The sequence below is a fragment of the Borostomias antarcticus genome (assembly GCF_949987555.1).
Source record: "Borostomias antarcticus genome assembly, chromosome: 16".
NCBI classification, from domain to species: Eukaryota; Metazoa; Chordata; class Actinopteri; order Stomiiformes; family Stomiidae; genus Borostomias; species Borostomias antarcticus.
The window spans coordinates 2,120,465-2,137,964 of NC_140249.1; the positions used below are offsets into that span (position 1 = coordinate 2,120,465).

Here is a 17,500-nt window from a genome sequence, read left to right on the forward strand (position 1 = left end):
AGAGTTCTAGAATGTCTTGTACTTTGTTCCAACTACAGCTGTTAGTCTCAATTATAATGCATATAATGATGATGATATACTACTATTATTGCTGCTACACCATTTGTGCCCTATTTTGATGTGTGTGTGTGAGTGTGTGTGTGCGTGTGTATAACTGTACATCAGTTTTGTGTCACGGTGTATTACGGCCATTAATCAGTTCAATGTAAACATGCTGTGCTGTCTGTCAAAGATGTTGATAATACCAGGAAATGTTGAAGACCAACCGTGATATAATGTTACAGCAATTATTAAAGGAAACGTCTTATTTTTTATAGAATGTAGAATAGTTTCTTCTTCGCTAGTCGTCTCCAATGTCTCCTCTCCCTTCGGTGTCCAGAGCCTCCCTTTAATCTCTGGTTATATTTCTGTGTTCCAGCTCTGCCCCCCCCCCCCAGCCTCTCTGCCCCCCCCCCCCTCAGCCTCTCTGCCCCCCCCCCTCAGCCTCTCTGCCCCCCCCCAGCCTCTCTGCCTCAGCCTCTCGGACAGTAATGAAAGATAAACAAGCACATGATTACTGTACGGAGGCACCCCTGGGAGATGGGGCAGAGTGACGTCATGCTATGAGAAATAATATTATCTCTCTCCTCCTCACCTGAATTGTGCTGAGTCAGGGGCTCGGGAAGTATTGTGTGTGTGTGTGTGTGTGTGTGTGTGTGTGTGTGTGTGTGTGTGTGTGTGTGTGTGTGTGTGTGTGTGTGTGTGTGTGTGTGTGTGTGTGTGTGAGTGAGTGAGTCAGTAAGTAAGTGAATCATTTGTGTGTGTCTGGTTCTGTTATCTGTCAGAGTTTGTATTAGATTGGATTTCTGATTCTACTCCATGCTGATGTTTGGAGTTCTCACAGTAGAGTATAGATAGAAGTGTGATCTCAGGAACATGATGAAGGGTTGGGAGGACTGGGTTTGAGTCTGATCATACATCTTTACTCCACACCTCTTAATCTTGTGTGTGTGTGTGTGTGTAGTGATGGATGTGGTTAGTGTTTTGATGCCCTCCCCATTCCTCCCCAGCCTGCCTGCTCCAGAGAGAGAGAGAGAGAGAGGGGGGGGGGGGGGGGTGGGAGAGAGAGAGAGAGAGGGGGGAGCTCAAGGCTGATGCTGGCCTACCTGTCATAGAGGGCAGCCAGCCAGAACCTAAATATAGCCGCTTGCTCAAGATTATGGAGACGGGGAGGTGTGCGCGGGAGGGAGGGAGAGAGAGTGACTCATCTATCAGGAGACGGGGGTGAATTCTCATCCCTAAATCTCTTTCTAAAGCCGTCTGCAGTCCTAAACATGGCTCTCAGAGCGCTCTGATCTTAGTAGTGAATAATACTGGAGATACGAGCCTCTCTCTCTGTCATCATGGCTCCGCCCCTTTAGAGATGGCATGATGGCGCCTTCTTTCGCTCTGTCTGTCTGTCTGTCTGTCTGTCTGTCTGTGCAGTCTGCTAGTCTAATCTGTCTCTAATCTAGTCTAGTCTAGTCTAGTCCCCCCCCCTCTCTCTCTCTCTCTCTCTCTCTCTCTCTCTCTCCCCCTCTCTCTCTCTCTCTCTCTCTCTCTCTCTCTCTCTCTCTCTCTCTCTCTTCAGCTCCATCAGCGAAAACAGTTTCCTGTATTTTTCCATCTTTCTCTCTGTGGGTTTTTGTAATAACAAAACCAGGTATGTTTTGGTCGGATCTTTTGTAGCAGCAGCTGTGTTGAAGCAGGTAACTGGACAAGTGTGTGTGTTTAGATGGTATCTGTGTGTGTGTGTGTGTGTGTGTGTGTGTGTGTGTGTGTGTGTGTGTGTGTGTGTGTGTGTGTGTGTGTGCGCCGTGCGTGAGCGCATGTGTGTGAGAGAGAGAGAGTGAATGTTGGTTCAGCAAATGAAAAAACAAATTTGTTATCAGTCAGGGACACATGCATCACCGGGCTGCTGAGGGTCTTTATTCTTTATCAATCCAAAGACGGCAGAGCAATGAAAGATTTATGGGGTCAATAGCGAGATGGGCCAGCTGGGTTCATAATGTCAAAAGGCTGACCCCCCCCCCCCCACCCATGTAAAATTAATTCCACAGTGTCTGTGACACCAACAGGGACGAGTACAGGTGGAAAGACTTGAGGAGGAGAGTTTGAGGGAGAATGAAGAGGTGAAGATATAAGAGAAGCAGGGTAGAGGGGGGGAGGAGGGGGAGGGGATGGAGAGAGAGGGGGAGGAGGAGAGGGGTGAGGGGATAGAGAGAGGGGAAGAGGAAGAGAAGGGGGAGGGGATGGAGAGAGGGGGAGAGAATGAGAAGGGTGAGGGGATGCAGAGAGGGGGAGAGAAGGGGGGAGGAGGTGAAGGGTGAGGGGAGGAGGGGAAGAGAAGGGTGAGATGATGGAGAGAGGGGAGGAGGAGAAGGGGATGAGGGGGAGAAGGGTGAGGGGATGAGAGGGGGAGAAGGAGAAGGGTGAGATGATGGAGAGAGGGGGGAGGAGGAGAAGGGGATGAGGGGGAGAAGGGTGAGGGGATGAGAGAGGGGGAGAAGGAGAAGGATGAGGGCAGAACCAAGGTGAGGGCATAGTTGTGGTCTGAGCATGCTGGTTCATGTTGAGGCGAGTATGAGGGCACCAGCAGCAGGTGCAGTAAGATGATAACTCTTGATGTTATCTCTCTCTACCTCTATTCATCCACTAACCAGCCTCTGTCTTTTTCACACTGCTTTCTTCCTCCCTCTAACTGGTAGAATCAGAATCAGAATGTGTGTATTGCCATTGTAGGGACACCAGCCCTGTCGATGAGGCTGGTGGCCGTGGGGAAAAAGCTGTCTCTATGGCGTGAGGTCTTGGCCCTGATGGACCACAGCCTCCTACCGGAGGGGAGTGGGACGAAGAGATTGTGGACGGGATGGGAGGGGTTGGCCGGAATCTTCCTGGCCCGCTTCAGGGCCCTTTTTATTTATTTTTATTATTTTTTTTATCTTAGGCTACTTGGGGGAACATTGTGAAATGTCCAACCATTTAGGCGAGTGCTTCTGGGTAGGCTACTCAGATTAGGTCTACAGGTAAATCAAAGGATTCAGCATACTTATGCTTATGTAGCCTAGCTTTTGACCATAATTAGATTAATTTCCCCTACTTCTCATTTCCAGAGGCGTCCACAGGCTCCTGGGTAGACAGGAATTCAGTAGAATAGATACTTTTCCTGAGACACCAAGCATAGTTTTGCCTACTTGTCATCCTCGGCAATAGGCTCTGTGCACCAGCTCCACTACTTCCTGAAAGTCACTTGGCATCTTTATTTCCTGTCCTATATGATTGGATTAAGTGATTAATCAGGGGTGCGGCAGACCCAGCGCACACCTGATTAATCACTTAATCCAATCATATTGAACAGGAAATAAAGAAGCCAAGTGACTTTCAGGAAGTAGTGGAGCTGGTGCACAGAGCCTATTGGAAAAATTAAAAGTCCAGTCCACCCGTGCTCCAACCCGATGGATGACCAAAAAAACACGTTGTAGCGACACCTGGTGGTGTGTTGTTGTTTGGTCAGTCTCGAGCCAAAGGAGTAGTGGTGGACGTGGCAATGACGTCACGATCCGGAAATAACCCGGATTCCAAGTTTAACATCAACGGTCGGCTTGACATCATCGAGAGGCTTCACGAAGTCTTGTGGAATATAAATAAAGTAAGTTGTAACTGATCGAATTAAACCAAGTGATGGTAGCTAGCTACATTCTGAACTGTATTAGTCGTTGATTTGATTCACAGTTTCGGCAAGAAAATGGACAAGAGACGACGAGTAGCTGGGGTTAGCAACGACTAGCCGTGGTTGCTAAGCTAATGCTAAGCTAATGCTAAGCTAATGCTAAGCTAATTCTAAGCTAATTCTAAGCTAATGCTAAGCTAATGCTAAGCTAACGCTAAGCTAGTTAGCTTGCTAGCCACACATCATCAGCTGGGCTGGCCGGTGTACCGGGGCTCTTTAACCGGGGCTCGGCCCGTTAGCTAGCCAGCTAAGACCAGTGGTTATTCACGTTATCACAACAGAGTAGCTAGCTAGAAAATGAAACTGTCTTTGTTTGTTTTTGAAGTTTAAATATTGTGTTTAATGATAAGCGAACGTCAAGGTGCCTGGCTAACGCGTTAGCTAGCTAGATGGCGTTGTTACAAATGGCCAATAACAGTCGGGTTAGTTGCTAACTCATCTAATTGACTGGATAACGTTGGCGAAACTGGGTTGGCATTAAATATAAACAGTAGTAGCTTTGCCTGGATGGCTGAAAACGTGATGTCTTTCTTTCATCCTCAGGACATGCATGGGAGGGTCAGTGCTCACGGATCTCCCCGGGTTTGAGTCAGTCTCACAGTCCTCAGGTGTGGTCCTCAGGTGTGGTCCTCAGGTGTGCTGGTGCAGTGACTACCCTCGCAGACAACCCAGCAGTCTGTGAGACCCACGGCTGTCCTCTTTGACTTGGAGCAGTAAACAACAACTTGGAGCTGACCTGAGCTGGTTATCTGACCCGGGGTGGTGTGTTGTGCGAGCTGGTGAGACCCCAGCGTCGGGAGGATGACGTGCCGGGATCGGACTGTCGAGTTCCAGTCGGCCTGCAAGTCCCTTCAGGGCAGACAGGTATGTGAGAGAGACAGGTATGTGAGAGAGACAGGTATGTGAGAGAGACAGGTATGTGAGACAGACAGGTATGTGAGAGAGACAGGTATGTGAGAGAGAGACAGGTATGTGTGAGAGAGACAGGTATGTGAGAGAGACAGGTATGTGAGAGAGACAGGTATGTGAGAGAGACAGGTATGTGAGAGAGAGACAGGTATGTGTGAGAGAGACAGGTATGTGAGAGAGACAGGTATGTGAGAGAGACAGGTATGTGAGAGAGAGGCAGACAGGTATGTGAATCCCTCCAGGGCAGACAGGTATGTGAGATGGAGGTGGACATCGATGCTGGTTGAGGACAAAGAGTATGACATGTATAGAATAAGGGGGCTGATAACCTTTCTCTCTGCTCAACCCCCCCCCTTTCTCTCTCTCTCTCTCTCTCTCTCTCTCTCTCTCTCTCTCTCTCTCTCTCTCTCTCTCTCTAGAATGGTGTCCAGCCCAGTAAACCGGTCCTCAGCGCTCTCAAGCAGCGTAGTGACTTTACAGTCATGGCCAAGTGAGTTATATATATATATGTTCTATAATATCCATCTATAGAACAACCTGTCCATCTATAGAACAACCTGTCCATCTATAGAACAACCTGTCCATCTATAGAACAACCTGTCCATCTATAGAACAACCTGTCCATCTATAGAACAACCTGTCCATCTATAGAACAACCTGTCCATCTATAGAACAACCTGTCCGTCTATAGAACAACCTGTCCGTCTATAGAACAACCTGTCCATCTATAGAACAACCTGTCCATCTATAGAACAACCTGTCCATCTATAGAACAACCTGTCCATCTATAGAACAACCACCATCTATAGAACAACCTGTCCATCTATAGAACAACCACCATCTATAGAACAACCTGTCCATCTATAGAACAACCACCAGCTATAGAACAACCTGTCCATCTATAGAACAACCTGTCCATCTATAGAACAACCTGTCCATCTATAGAACAACCTGTCCATCTATAGAACAACCTGTCCATCTATAGAACAACCACCATCTATAGAACAACCTGTCCATCTATAGAACAACCTGTCCATCTATAGAACAACCACCATCTCACTGCGTATAGCCACTCCCTACACACCATTACCCCAAGGACTGACAGATTCATTACAAGTCAACAATGTGATACAAGTGTTCTTTATTTTGCCTTTCCAGGAGAATTGGGAGGGACTTGAGCAATACATTCGCCAAACTGGAGAAGCTCACTATATGTAAGCCAATGCTTACCTCGTTGTGCCATATGAGGAAGTCTAATTGATTCTGGCGAATGTGGACGGCTTTGTCAAATCTACTGATCCATGTTTTGTCTTTTTATATATTTCAGTGGCTAAAAGAAAATCTCTATTTGACGATAAGTCTGTGGAGATTGAGGAGTTGACCTACATCATTAAGCAGGTGAGCGGTCTCTGGTCCAGGTGATAGAGGCCCTGCCATATATATGGATTTGTTGTTCTAACCTTTATTTAACCAGATTGGTCTCACTGAGATTAAACATCTTTTTCAAGAGATACCTGGACAAGAAAGCAACACAGAATTCCACACATAGTTGCAACATTAAACATAAAGGCACTACAAAAAAACAGATACATTTATACATGTGAAAACTTGTCAGTTTAGGAAGTACATTTACAGGCTTCCACGTACAATCATCCATCATCCCAGCTGCACCTTGTTCACCAACTCATCATGTCTCCTTTCTTTTCCCTTGTTTATCTGGCTGCTCCACTGTTTCTCTTATTCCCTTGTGTGTGTGTGTGTGTGTGTGTTCTGTCCCTTGTGTGTGTGTGTGTGTGTGTGTTCTGTCCCTTCTTGTGTGTGTGTGCTCTGTCCCTTGTGTGTGTGTTCTGTCCCTACTTGTGTGTGTGTGTTCTGTCCCTACTTGTGTGTGGGTGTTGTGTCCCTTCTTGTGTGTGTGTGTGTGTGTGTTCTGTCCTTTCCTGTGTGTGTGTGTGTGTGTGTGTTCTGTCCCTTCTTGTGTGTGTGTGTGTGCTGTCCCTTCTTGTGTGTGTGTGTACTCTCCCTTCTTGTGTGTGTGTGTGTGTGTTCTGTCCCTTATTGTGTGTGTGTGTGTGTGTGTGTGTTCTGTCCCTACTTGTGTGTGTGTGTGTTGTGTCCCTTCTTGTGTGTGTGTGTGTGTGTGTGTTCTGTCCTTTCTTGTGTGTGTGTGTGTGTGTGTGTTCTGTCCCTTCTTGTGTGTGTGTGTGTTCTGTCCCTTCGTGTGTGTGTGTGTGCTGTCCCTTCTTGTGTGTGTGTGTACTCCCTTATTGTGTGTGTGTGTGTGTGTGTGTGTGTGTTCTGTCCCTTATTGTGTGTGTGTGTTTGTGTGTTCTGTCCCCTGTGTGTGTGTGTGTGTGTGTGTTTGTGTGTTCTGTCCCTTCGTGTGCCTGTGTCTGTTCTGTCCCTTCGTGTGTGTGTGTTCTGTCCCTTCGTGTGTGTGTGTGTGTGTGTTATCCTCTCCCACTCTCTCAGGATATCAACAGCCTGAACAAGCAGATTGCGCAGCTGCAGGACCTGGTGAGGTCACGGGGGGCCCCGGGGGGCCGAAGCCTCCAGACTCACTCCAACACCATCGTGGTCTCCCTGCAGTCCAAACTGGCCTCCATGTCCAACGACTTCAAGTCAGTCCTGGAAGTACGGACAGAGGTAAGATTTCTGGATCAGTTCAGCTTTGCATCTCCAGGTAATTGAGTGTCAAACCTGTCTTGGGTTGCTATGGATCGTGAGCTCTCTTGATGGACGTTTGAGTCTTTGACTAACAGGCCTTGTCCAATAGTCAGTGAATGGAGCGGCGTGATTCCGTCCCTCCGTGGTTTGAGCGCTTGTGGGCGTTTCACTCGGTTTCACTTCCTCTCACGCGCCGCCATTATCAGTTGACTCAAATATGTCTGTAGGATTGTTAATATGTCACTATTAAGTATTAAGTATAATATTCAGTCTCTCTCACATGTTGATTCCTCCCTGGTCTCTTGGTCTCCCGTGGTTGTGTCTCCCTGTGCAGAACCTGAAGCAGCAGCGCAGCAGGAGAGAGCACTTCTCCCAGCCGCCCGTCTCCTCTTCTCCGCTGCTCGCCAACAACTTCAGTAAGTCCACAAGCTCCGCCCTTCTACAAGCTCCGCCTCTCTACAGCTCCACACATGACCAGAGAACTTCATTATGTGTCTCTAGTATTATCAGCTCATGTCCTTGCTGTTGGAGTGAGAGTTCAGCTTATGTTTTTCATCCGTTGTTGCCCCGTGTTCAAGATGGCGTCATGGCGTGTCCTTGGCGTGCTGGAGCGCTTTGTTTTGTCTGTTAACTCGAGTGTTTTGCGACTTTTGTACATTTTAGTGGATTGTGTTGTCTGTTGTATTGTAAATGCCACTTCGTTATTGTATTTTACGCTGTCCTGTCTTGTTCTTTCACTGTGTTTATTGCCATGCACCAACAGACCACAGCAAATTCCTCCTATCTGAGGGCGGGGTTACACGGCAATGTTTCCAGAACGTTTGGTTCCCGTTTGCACCTCGCAGTTATACTGCAACGGCGTTAGCGTTTTGAAAACCTGTGAAATTTCGAGAACGCCACAAGGGGTGTTTTCGCTCTAATTTTTCTGGATTCCGTTGTCGTGTCAACAGGCGAAGGTGATCTTGTTCTGATAAAGATGAAGGACGTTCGGCTATTGAACAGTTAAACTGTAAACAGAATGTGATCGTGGGATTCAATGTGATCGTGGGATTCAATGTGATTGCTTAGTGGAAATAGGCTACTCTTGTCCGACCAAGATTCCATAGATCTATAGTCGAGCAATGAAGCTTGTTAGACAAAAAATAGGCTATAGTCTATATAACATTAATAAAATAGACTAAGTTTCCTAATTCTATGACTTGTTAAGACTGATGACTGATTTGTTTCCATACGTAGCTGCAGGAGTGTATTTTGAGCAGGGTGCGGACTAAAGTCTAAAGTCCAGCCCAATCTCTCAAATGCATGGTTGTGCATTGTAAAAAGTAGGCCTATCTTTATTTCATTTTGTGGATTATGTTCTGCTATTGTAATCTGTTCTATGTTATTCTTTTATGCATTATAGTCAAAACGCAATCTCCAAAAACAGCAGCAACTTCTGGCAACGCTGATGAAACGTTCCATGTAACGTGGAGGTCATTCTCATTCCGTTGTCATTTTCTTTCTCGAAACGCTGCCGTGTAACCCAGGCTCAAGCCTGGCTGACCTCTGACCTTAGCAGAGGAGGAGAAGGAACTCTGAAGGAAAGAATATTGAATTATATTTGGTGATTGCGTGTGTGTGTGTGTGTGTGTGCGTGCGCGTCTTTCTAATGGCGAGCGTGTTGTCCTGTCCCCTGCCAGAGAGCTCAGTGTTGATGCAGGATGAGTCCAGGAGTCTCGGGGGGGAGGTGACCATCGACATGGACTCCCAGGCCAACCCTCTACAGCTCCAGCTCATCGACGAGCAGGTAACCACACCGCATCATCACCACCATGAACACTGTGACGTGTGTGTGTGTGTGTGTGTGTGTGTGTGTGTGTGTGTGTGTGTGTGTGTGTGTGTGTGTGTGTGTGTGTGGACTGGCGGGTGCCATCCCTCTATGTGGGTGCTTGTATAGGGCAGAGACAATAACAGAATGTTGGATTGCGATCAATTATTATGATGCAAATAACTATGGTCACCATAGTAACAATCAATTATTGGGTGTGTTAAGTAGCTGAGCGCTCAGTCAGCGATCAGTGATCAGAATTCACTTAACGGGTTGCTCAGTTACGCTCAGACTGATCGGCTCAGAGCACAAGTGAGCAGGTTTGAACTATGATCTGTTTGAGCCAAACACCACGTCGTCATCATCATATAACTGTATGTGTTTGTGTGTGTTTGTTATGTTATAGTAACTGTGTGTGTCTGTGTGTATGTTATTATAACTGTCTGTGTGTGTGTTATGTTATAGTAACTGTGTGTGTGTGGGGGGTGTGTGTGTGTGTGTGTTATGTTATAGTATCTGTGGGGGTGTGTGTGTTATGTTATAGTAACTGTGTGTGTGTGTGTGATGTAGGACTCGTACATCCAGAGCCGCGCAGACACCATGCAGAACATTGAGAGCACCATCGTGGAGCTGGGCTCCATCTTTCAACAGCTGGCCCACATGGTCAAGGAGCAGGAGGAGACCATCACAAGGTGAGGAGAGGGAGGGAGGGAGGGAGGGAGGGAGGGGAGTCAGAGGGATAAGGGAGGGAGGGAGGGAGGGAGGGAGGGAGGGAGGGAGGGAGGGAGGGAGGGATAAGGGAAGGAGGGAGGGGAGTCAGGGGGATATGGGAGGGAGGGAGGGAAGGAGGGGGAGTCAGAGCGATATGGGAGAGGGAGGGAGAGAGGGGGAGTCAGAGGGATAAGGGAGAGGGAGGGAGGGAGGGAGGGAGGGAGGGAGGGAGGGAGGGAGGGGGAGTCAGAGGGATAAGGAAGGGAGGGAGGGAGGGAGGGAGGGAGGGAGGGAGGGAGTCAGAGCGATATGGGAGAGGGAGGGGGGAATATGGGAGAGGCAGGAAGAGGAGGGAAAGGTGGTTGGAAGAAAGAGGGAGAAGAGAAGGAAGATCAGATGTTAAATGGTAATTTAGAGAAGGAAGAGATGATGGAGAGAGTGAGAGAGGCGTGGATGGCTGAGATGTAGGGAGGGAAAGACCAACAAAAAAGGGTTTTCATAGGAAGACGTTCCCCCAGAGGTCTCAAATGTAGGTCTGTGTGATGATCTGAAGTCAGCTGCTAACCACCTCATCAGACATCTACAGTCCAGGGTGCGTATGTGACCTTTGAGCTCTGAGGTCTCAAGATGTTTCTCCTCTCCAGGATCGACGCCAACGTGGAGGACACCCAGCTGAACGTGGAGGCGGCCCACTCAGAGATCCTCAAGTACTTCCAGTCCGTCTCCTCCAACCGCTGGCTCATGATCAAGATCTTCCTCGTCCTCGTCGTCTTCTTCATCGTCTTCGTGGTCTTCTTCGCCTGAGAAAGGACGGACGGACGGACGGACAATCGAGGAAGAGGAGGAGGCGGGAGAAGAGCGAAGGGGGAAACTGGGACTGAGGAAGGGCTGTGAACGCAGCCGCTTAAGGACAGAGAGGTGGGGTGATGGTCTGGATGGTGCTGGGTTTGGAAAGGGCAGATGAAGAGATTCCACTAGTTTGCTGTCAACGGAGCCCGAGGGAGTGGATCTCACTCTAGCTTCAACAGACCTGTTCTCTACCTGACGAGACTGTTGAAATAATCTAACGACTGGACACTTGATCTAAACCCCTTTGTATAGAGCAGAACTCACACTGCTGCGTATGTTACATAAGACTAATTGATCATAAACATTTAATCGAAAATGGCTATTATTTAATGGTTTGATTCTGCAAACTAGTTTTTGGTTTTGATTTGATTTATTTTCCCTCCTCTCGTCCATCGATGACCAGTCAGTTGTAACAGGAAGTGCTTATTCCATTTCCTTTCTCTGAATTGAGGGCACACGTACAACAGACTGGAGTATTTCTCAAACTAATCTTTATGGTTTATGTTCCTCTTTTTATTCTCTTTTTATTGAAGAGACGACCACCTATTGCTTACTGTCACACACACAACCCAAGTGAGTGAAAGAGGGAAAAAGTCTTTTTTTTTTTTTTTTTTTTTTTTTTTTTTTTTAAAGATTGTTTTTGTTTTGTTTGCTGTTGAGGTTAATTTGCCAAATGGGTACTCTCTAAGAAACGTGATCCTGCTGGTCCTTATACTTGCTGTGTGAAGGTACAGAGTACAATTTGATGTTAACTAATGGGAACTTTACTGCATAACTTCATAAAACCCAATGTGCATAAAACCCAATGTGAACCTGGTCAGTGATCGGGACAGTGTGATAGCTCACATGTTAGGTAAGACCGCCCTCAGTCCAGTACCAAGGCCAGCAGGTGTCATGTCTGGCTGGGCTGGTAGCTTGGACCTTACGCCAGGTGTTATAACCCTTGAACAGATGATGTCATATTGTGGTTATGATAGGGTTATGTAGGCTGAAAGCATACTAATGAAGTGACTATCAAACTCCTGTATCTTCCCTGGAATGGTTTGTTTGGATCTTAGATATACTTTTCTCTTCATCTCTCTCTCTGGGGGCAGACCAGTTTATGCACAACCTGTTATTTAATGACCAGAACTTTTTAAAGAAAAAAACACTCCCATTTCTCCCCTCTTTTTTAGCCAAATGCCTTGACTTCAGTGTATAAAGTGCAAATAGTGATAATAATGTATTGAAAAGAAGCTCATATTAAAAGAAGAATGGGAAGATTGTCTAAAGGAATTTGTTTTTCCCACTTTACCTAAGAGGTGGTGATGATCTGCACTACTACTATGAAATAAATAATAAATATTTTGTGCCCCATATCATGGAGGTATTATATAAAGCCCCCATATATACGGGAACGGGATTACACAGAAAACAGCTTCACCTTCTTGCCTCATGTCCTTGTATCAGTGAACATTGCGTTCGAAGCATGGAGCTATAAAAATAAACCAGGCCAGGTCCAGCCTGGCTTATGTGCGTGGCTGGCTTGTTTCTGTTCAGGACTGGTAGGACGGAAGCTAGTCATGCCACTGAAATAGCTGTGAATTGAAATGACATGAAATAATGTCTGATAAATTAGGATAGGTCTTGTCGCCTGGACACATCAGTTCCAATGCTTCCAATGCTAATCCAGCACAATGAGAGCGGGATAGCCAGTTAGCTCATGAGCTCACAACTAGCAGCAGCTTCCATAAGATTAATGGTAGTGGTCAGTGGCTAAAGCAGTTACACTGATGATTCCTGTAACGTTAGCTATGTTGCTGCAATTGGTTCAACTTCTGTTTCTGGACAAAGGTAAGGGATAAACCCAGATAACACAAGGCTAGCGGACCTACAGCGGGTCCCCGATAGACAAGTTAGCGGACCTCCGGTGGAATATAACACAAGGCTAGTGGACCTACAGCGGGTCCCCGATGGACGAGCTGGCTGACCTCCCGCCGAATCCACTGGCGGGTTCCTGGCCATTTGCACATCGAATGGCAAGCGGACCTCTAGCGGATTATTAGCGTCAGGGACAACGGTCCGCTAGTAATCTGAAATGCTCCCGCTATTGCTCCACCACCATTCCACCTATTGTTTATTGTATATCCTAGGCTTATGGATTTCTATTGCTAAATTAAATCCGGTTAACCCCTCCCACCACTAGTGGCAACATAGACATGCAGGTCAGCAACGGGACGGAGGGAAGGAGGGAGCGAGTGATAACCAGACAAATGCTATCTATGGTGCGCTGGCTTACAGACACGCACAAAAAAGTCTGAAGGCGATACCGTCGTGACCACCGCGTCAGGCGTGACGTCACTACGTTAAAGAGAACGACCAAGAGGGAGGACTGCTAGTGTTTTAAGATATATTAATACATCCATGGTTGTAAATATTTAGGACTATTGTTTGACAAGAAGCTTACTTGGACAACCCATGTTGGGAATAGGCATTCGTTGAAGACCTTGTATATTGGGCTTGTCAGGGCAGCTAGGCTATAGATTACAGGTGCATAGTGTACCAGTGCGCTATACAATTAAAGCTTTGATTGATTGATTGATTGACCAGTCTGCATTCAAGTCATTACTACAAAAACTAGACGTAATCCAGTACCAGGCCCTATAAGAGTGTTATGGAGCCAGGAAGTCGACACAGTATCAGCATTGCAGGTTGAGATGGGTGAGGCGCCTCTGGAATTGAGAAGAAAGAGAGAATAAATAAGAGAGTTCAATGAAACCTTTATATTTATGTTTGCAGCACATTTGTCTCCATCTTGCTTTAATAATTTGTTTTCTTTCACCCAGATGAAGAGTCACAGTGCCAGGCTCGCCTTGTTCACAAACTGTTATCCTTCAGCGGTGAAACTGCCTAGGTCAAGAAGTACTCAACCAGTGGATATGTCCCTAAGGCAAGTGTGGGCATGAGGTGTCCTTTAGGTTGCATACTGGGCAAGGATACCGATGTTAAGCAGAGTCTTACATGGAGATTAAGTGTTCATATGGGTGTGACATGAACCTCAGTGACTAAACAGAGAGCTCTCCGCCACGTCTCTCCCTGACGTCAGGACAGCAGAGTCGCTGCCCATCTTTTGCCGCAGGCTCAAAACTCAAACTCAAAACAATCCTCCCTCTTAAGCACCTATTGTATTTTAGATTGCTATTCTTGCACTTTGCCTTCAGCACTAGATTATGCTCTTAGTCACTTGTTTTAGAAAGAAGATGCACTTGTGAGTTCTGGCAAGTAGTAGTACATTGGCTCTTCCTACGTTAAATGCAATTGTCGCTTTGGATAAAAGCATCTGCTAAATAACTGTAATGTAAAAAATGTAATGTCCCCCCATGGCAGCTCCTGTATGACGTGGGCCTGGTGGAGAGCCGCTGTGGGCTGCTGGGAGAGGAGATCCACCGGCTGAACAAGTGGGGTTCCGTCAGACTCAACATCCTGGACATCCGCTGCGTGGACACACAGTAAGACTCAACATCCTGGACATCCGCTGCGTGGACACACAGTAAGACTCAACATCCTGGACATCCGCTGCGTGGACACACAGTAAGACTCAACATCCTGGACATCGGCTGCGTGGACACACAGTAAGACTCAACATCCTGGACATCCGCTGCGTGGACACACAGTAAGACTCAACATCCTGGACATCTAAGACTCAACATCCTGGACTTCCGCTGCGTGGACACACAGTAAGACTCAACATCCTGGACATCAGCTGCGTGGACACACAGTAAGACTCACATCCTGGACATCCGATGCGTGGACACACAGTAAGACTCAACATCCTGGACATCCGCTGCGTGGACACACAGTAAGACTCAACATCCTGGACATGCGCTGCGTGGACACACAGTAAGACTCAACATCCTGGACATCTGCTGCGTGGACACACAGTAAGACTCAACATCCTGGACATCCGCTGCGTGGACACACAGTAAGACTCAACATCCTGGACATGCGCTGCGTGGACACACAGTAAGACTCAACATCCTGGACATCCGCTGCGTGGACACACAGTAAGACTCAACATCCTGGACATCCGCTGCGTGGACACACAGTAAGACTCAACATCCTGGACACACAGTAAGACTCCACATCCTGGACATCCGCTGCGTGGACACACAGTAAGACTCAACATTCTGGACATCTGCTGCGTGGACACGCAGTAAGACTCAACATCCTGGACATCCGCTGCGTGGACACGCAGTAAGACTCAACATCCTGGACATCCGCTGCGTGGACACACAGTAAGACTCAACATCCTGGACATCTGCTGCGTGGACACACAGTAAGACTCCACATCCTGGACATCCGCTGCGTGGACACACAGTAAGACTCCACATCCTGGACATCGGCTGCGTGGACACGCAGTAAGACTCCACTCTGGGGGGTTCAAAGAATGTTCTCTTTCTGTCTGGACTGGGACATATTGAAATTGAAATGCACTTAAAATTACATTGGACCGTTTAGTCTGTAAATGTGAGTTACCTGGCTTAAATATTGAATGCCATAGGATAGGATGACAACCATGAATACACTTGATAAATGTCATAAAAATCATGAATCCTTTGTAGATTCGTGGCGGCTGTAGCTCAGTTGGTAGAGCGGGTCGTTCAGTGATCGAAGGGTCAGCGGTTCGAATCCCAGCTCCAACTGTCCACATGTCGAAGTGTCCTTGAGCAAGACACCTAACCCCAAATTGCTCCCAATGAGCAGGTTAGCACCTTGCATGGCAGCTACCGCCATTGGTGTGTGAATGTGTGTGAATGGGTGAATGAGAGGTCATTGTAAAGCGCTTTGAGTGCCGCTAAGGTGGAAAAGCGCTATATAAGTGCAGTCCATTTACCATTTAGATTTGCTGATGCAGTGCAGATGAACAGCAGGCCTTCCCATGTGCATTTGCTCTTCATTCTCCAGAATCTGCATCCTGTTCTCCAGCATCAAGGCGTTTGTCAAGTTTGAGATGAGCATCGCCGTCACCCCCGCCTACCCTGTCTGTCCCCTCCAACTGCACAACTTCAAAAATCGCTTTGGAAACACAACGTAAGACACGCATCTGATCATTGTGCAGCTTATGTTATATAACACAATCCATGCCAACTTTCAATGGGTGGTCATTATGATTTTGTTTGTTTTACACAGGAGACACAAACTGGAGGACATATTCTCTCCAGTGGCACCATCCAAAGGTTATTTGACAAAAATCATCAAGAGTATTCATGAAAAAATACTGTGAATAGTGAGTTGAATACTCAATTTGTTTTTTGTGTGTTTTTTTTTCAATTTGTTTTAATAATTGCATAATAAATAAAGTTTCTTCAATAAAAAGGTTTTGATAGTCTGATGGTCATTCTAACTACTTTATAGACACCCCATGAGTTTACTAGTGATCGGTCAATTTAAACCGAAAGCAAAATAATTGACAGTCATGTGAAGGGAAACGCTCCTCACTCCCTTCAGCTCCTCTTACTGCTGGGAGACGAAGGCCAGAGATGATAACAACATGATGCACTACTCCTGCTGTCAGCGCCAACAAGCATATTGTTCATGCGATCCATTGCAATAAAGAAGGATCAGGCTCCTGCAGATTCCTGCTCTACGATATCAGGAGGATTCACCCCTGATGGCACACCCAGGATCAGGTCATCTCCCGCCTGGTCTCTGTTGAAGAAGTTTTGATCTTAAGTCAAAAATAAAGGATTTGCCGAGGTTCGCACAAAAGGTTCAGTCAGATTTATTAAGAAAAACAATATGATTGCAAAAGGACCTCAAGATAAAACACAGAGTGGTTCATCAGAAAAGAAGTGAAGCCTCCTGATCTTGCGCTGCCTTATATTCAAGCAAAACACAGGTACGGCGCTTCCAGCATGTGATTGGCTAATCCATTGTACGTCATATGAAATGGCAGGCGTGGCCGAGAATACAGACATGTGACATGAGAAAAGGCGGCAATGTCTTGGAGACGAAGGGACAAAGGATGGTTATTCTGGTGTAGACAGAGTTCTAGGTGTATGGCCTCCTGGAGGTCATCCTGTAGGTTAGCACAGCTATGTGAACGGTTGGACAAAGGTTTAAGGTGTTTGGAATAGAAAGGTCTTGAGGCCAATTGTAAATTCTATGACATCTCGGCCACAGCAACTCCCTCCTTGCTGGTGCCCCGGTGTCGGACCACCGGAGCTCGTCCAAAAAAGCTACACTTGGAGTTCAACCGCCCCAAGTTCTCCCGCACAACATCCCTTCTCCGTTCCCTACTCTGGCCCCCTCCCTGGCCAAGCCAGACTACTAGCCCACAGGGCAGTGAAAAGGACATCTTATTCAAGCCCCCCCGCCCAACCACTCCGCCCTGCTGCCTCCAGGCCCCTGCGGCCCATTGACCCAACCGGCTTTTCTCTGTCCTGCTCTCACAGTGGTGGAACGAACGATCGTTCGCAAAGTCTGAGGCACTTCAAATGTATTGGGGGTACATCTTGATGTCACTGGATGGTACCTCAGAAAGCACATGGTCACGGTCCTCCTAATGGCTCCTGGAGAGACCCCCTGCCATCCTCCTTTTTTTTATTTACTTTATTATTTATTATTATTTTATATACTTTATTATTATTTATTATTTTATTATTTACTTTAATGATCCCCCAAGAGGGAAATTTGTCATTTACTTTAAGCATGTACTTTAACCTGACGCGCCAAATGGTTGATGTACGAGAGAAAACTGGGTGCTCGCGAGATCAGGATGGTCTCACGAGGCTACATGTACATGGCAATGGGGCAGGTGGTAGCCTTAC

At 46.9% G+C, this 17,500-nt stretch overlaps 2 protein-coding genes across 2 annotated transcripts in view; both read left to right on the forward strand.

The window, feature by feature from the left end:
• vegfba (vascular endothelial growth factor Ba) overlaps window positions 1-254 on the forward strand; it is an 11,941-nt gene extending 11,687 nt beyond the window's left edge. Inside the window, exon 8 of the mRNA XM_084450677.1 lies at window positions 1-254. This exon is cut by the window's left edge and continues 3,005 nt beyond it. The gene's annotated coding sequence lies outside the window, so the exon portion shown is untranslated.
• Window positions 255-3,609: 3,355 nt separating this feature from the next.
• Window positions 3,610-11,273, forward strand: stx5a (syntaxin 5A). The gene is made up of 10 exons (XM_084450671.1): window positions 3,610-3,667; window positions 4,292-4,612; window positions 5,077-5,147; window positions 5,816-5,871; window positions 5,985-6,055; window positions 7,130-7,303; window positions 7,659-7,740; window positions 9,004-9,110; window positions 9,702-9,823; window positions 10,487-11,273. The coding sequence occupies exons 2-10, from the start codon at window positions 4,550-4,552 to the stop codon at window positions 10,644-10,646; spliced, it is 906 nt and encodes a 301-aa protein (XP_084306797.1). The 5' UTR covers window positions 3,610-3,667; window positions 4,292-4,549; the 3' UTR covers window positions 10,647-11,273.
• Window positions 11,274-17,500: the final 6,227 nt, after the last annotated feature.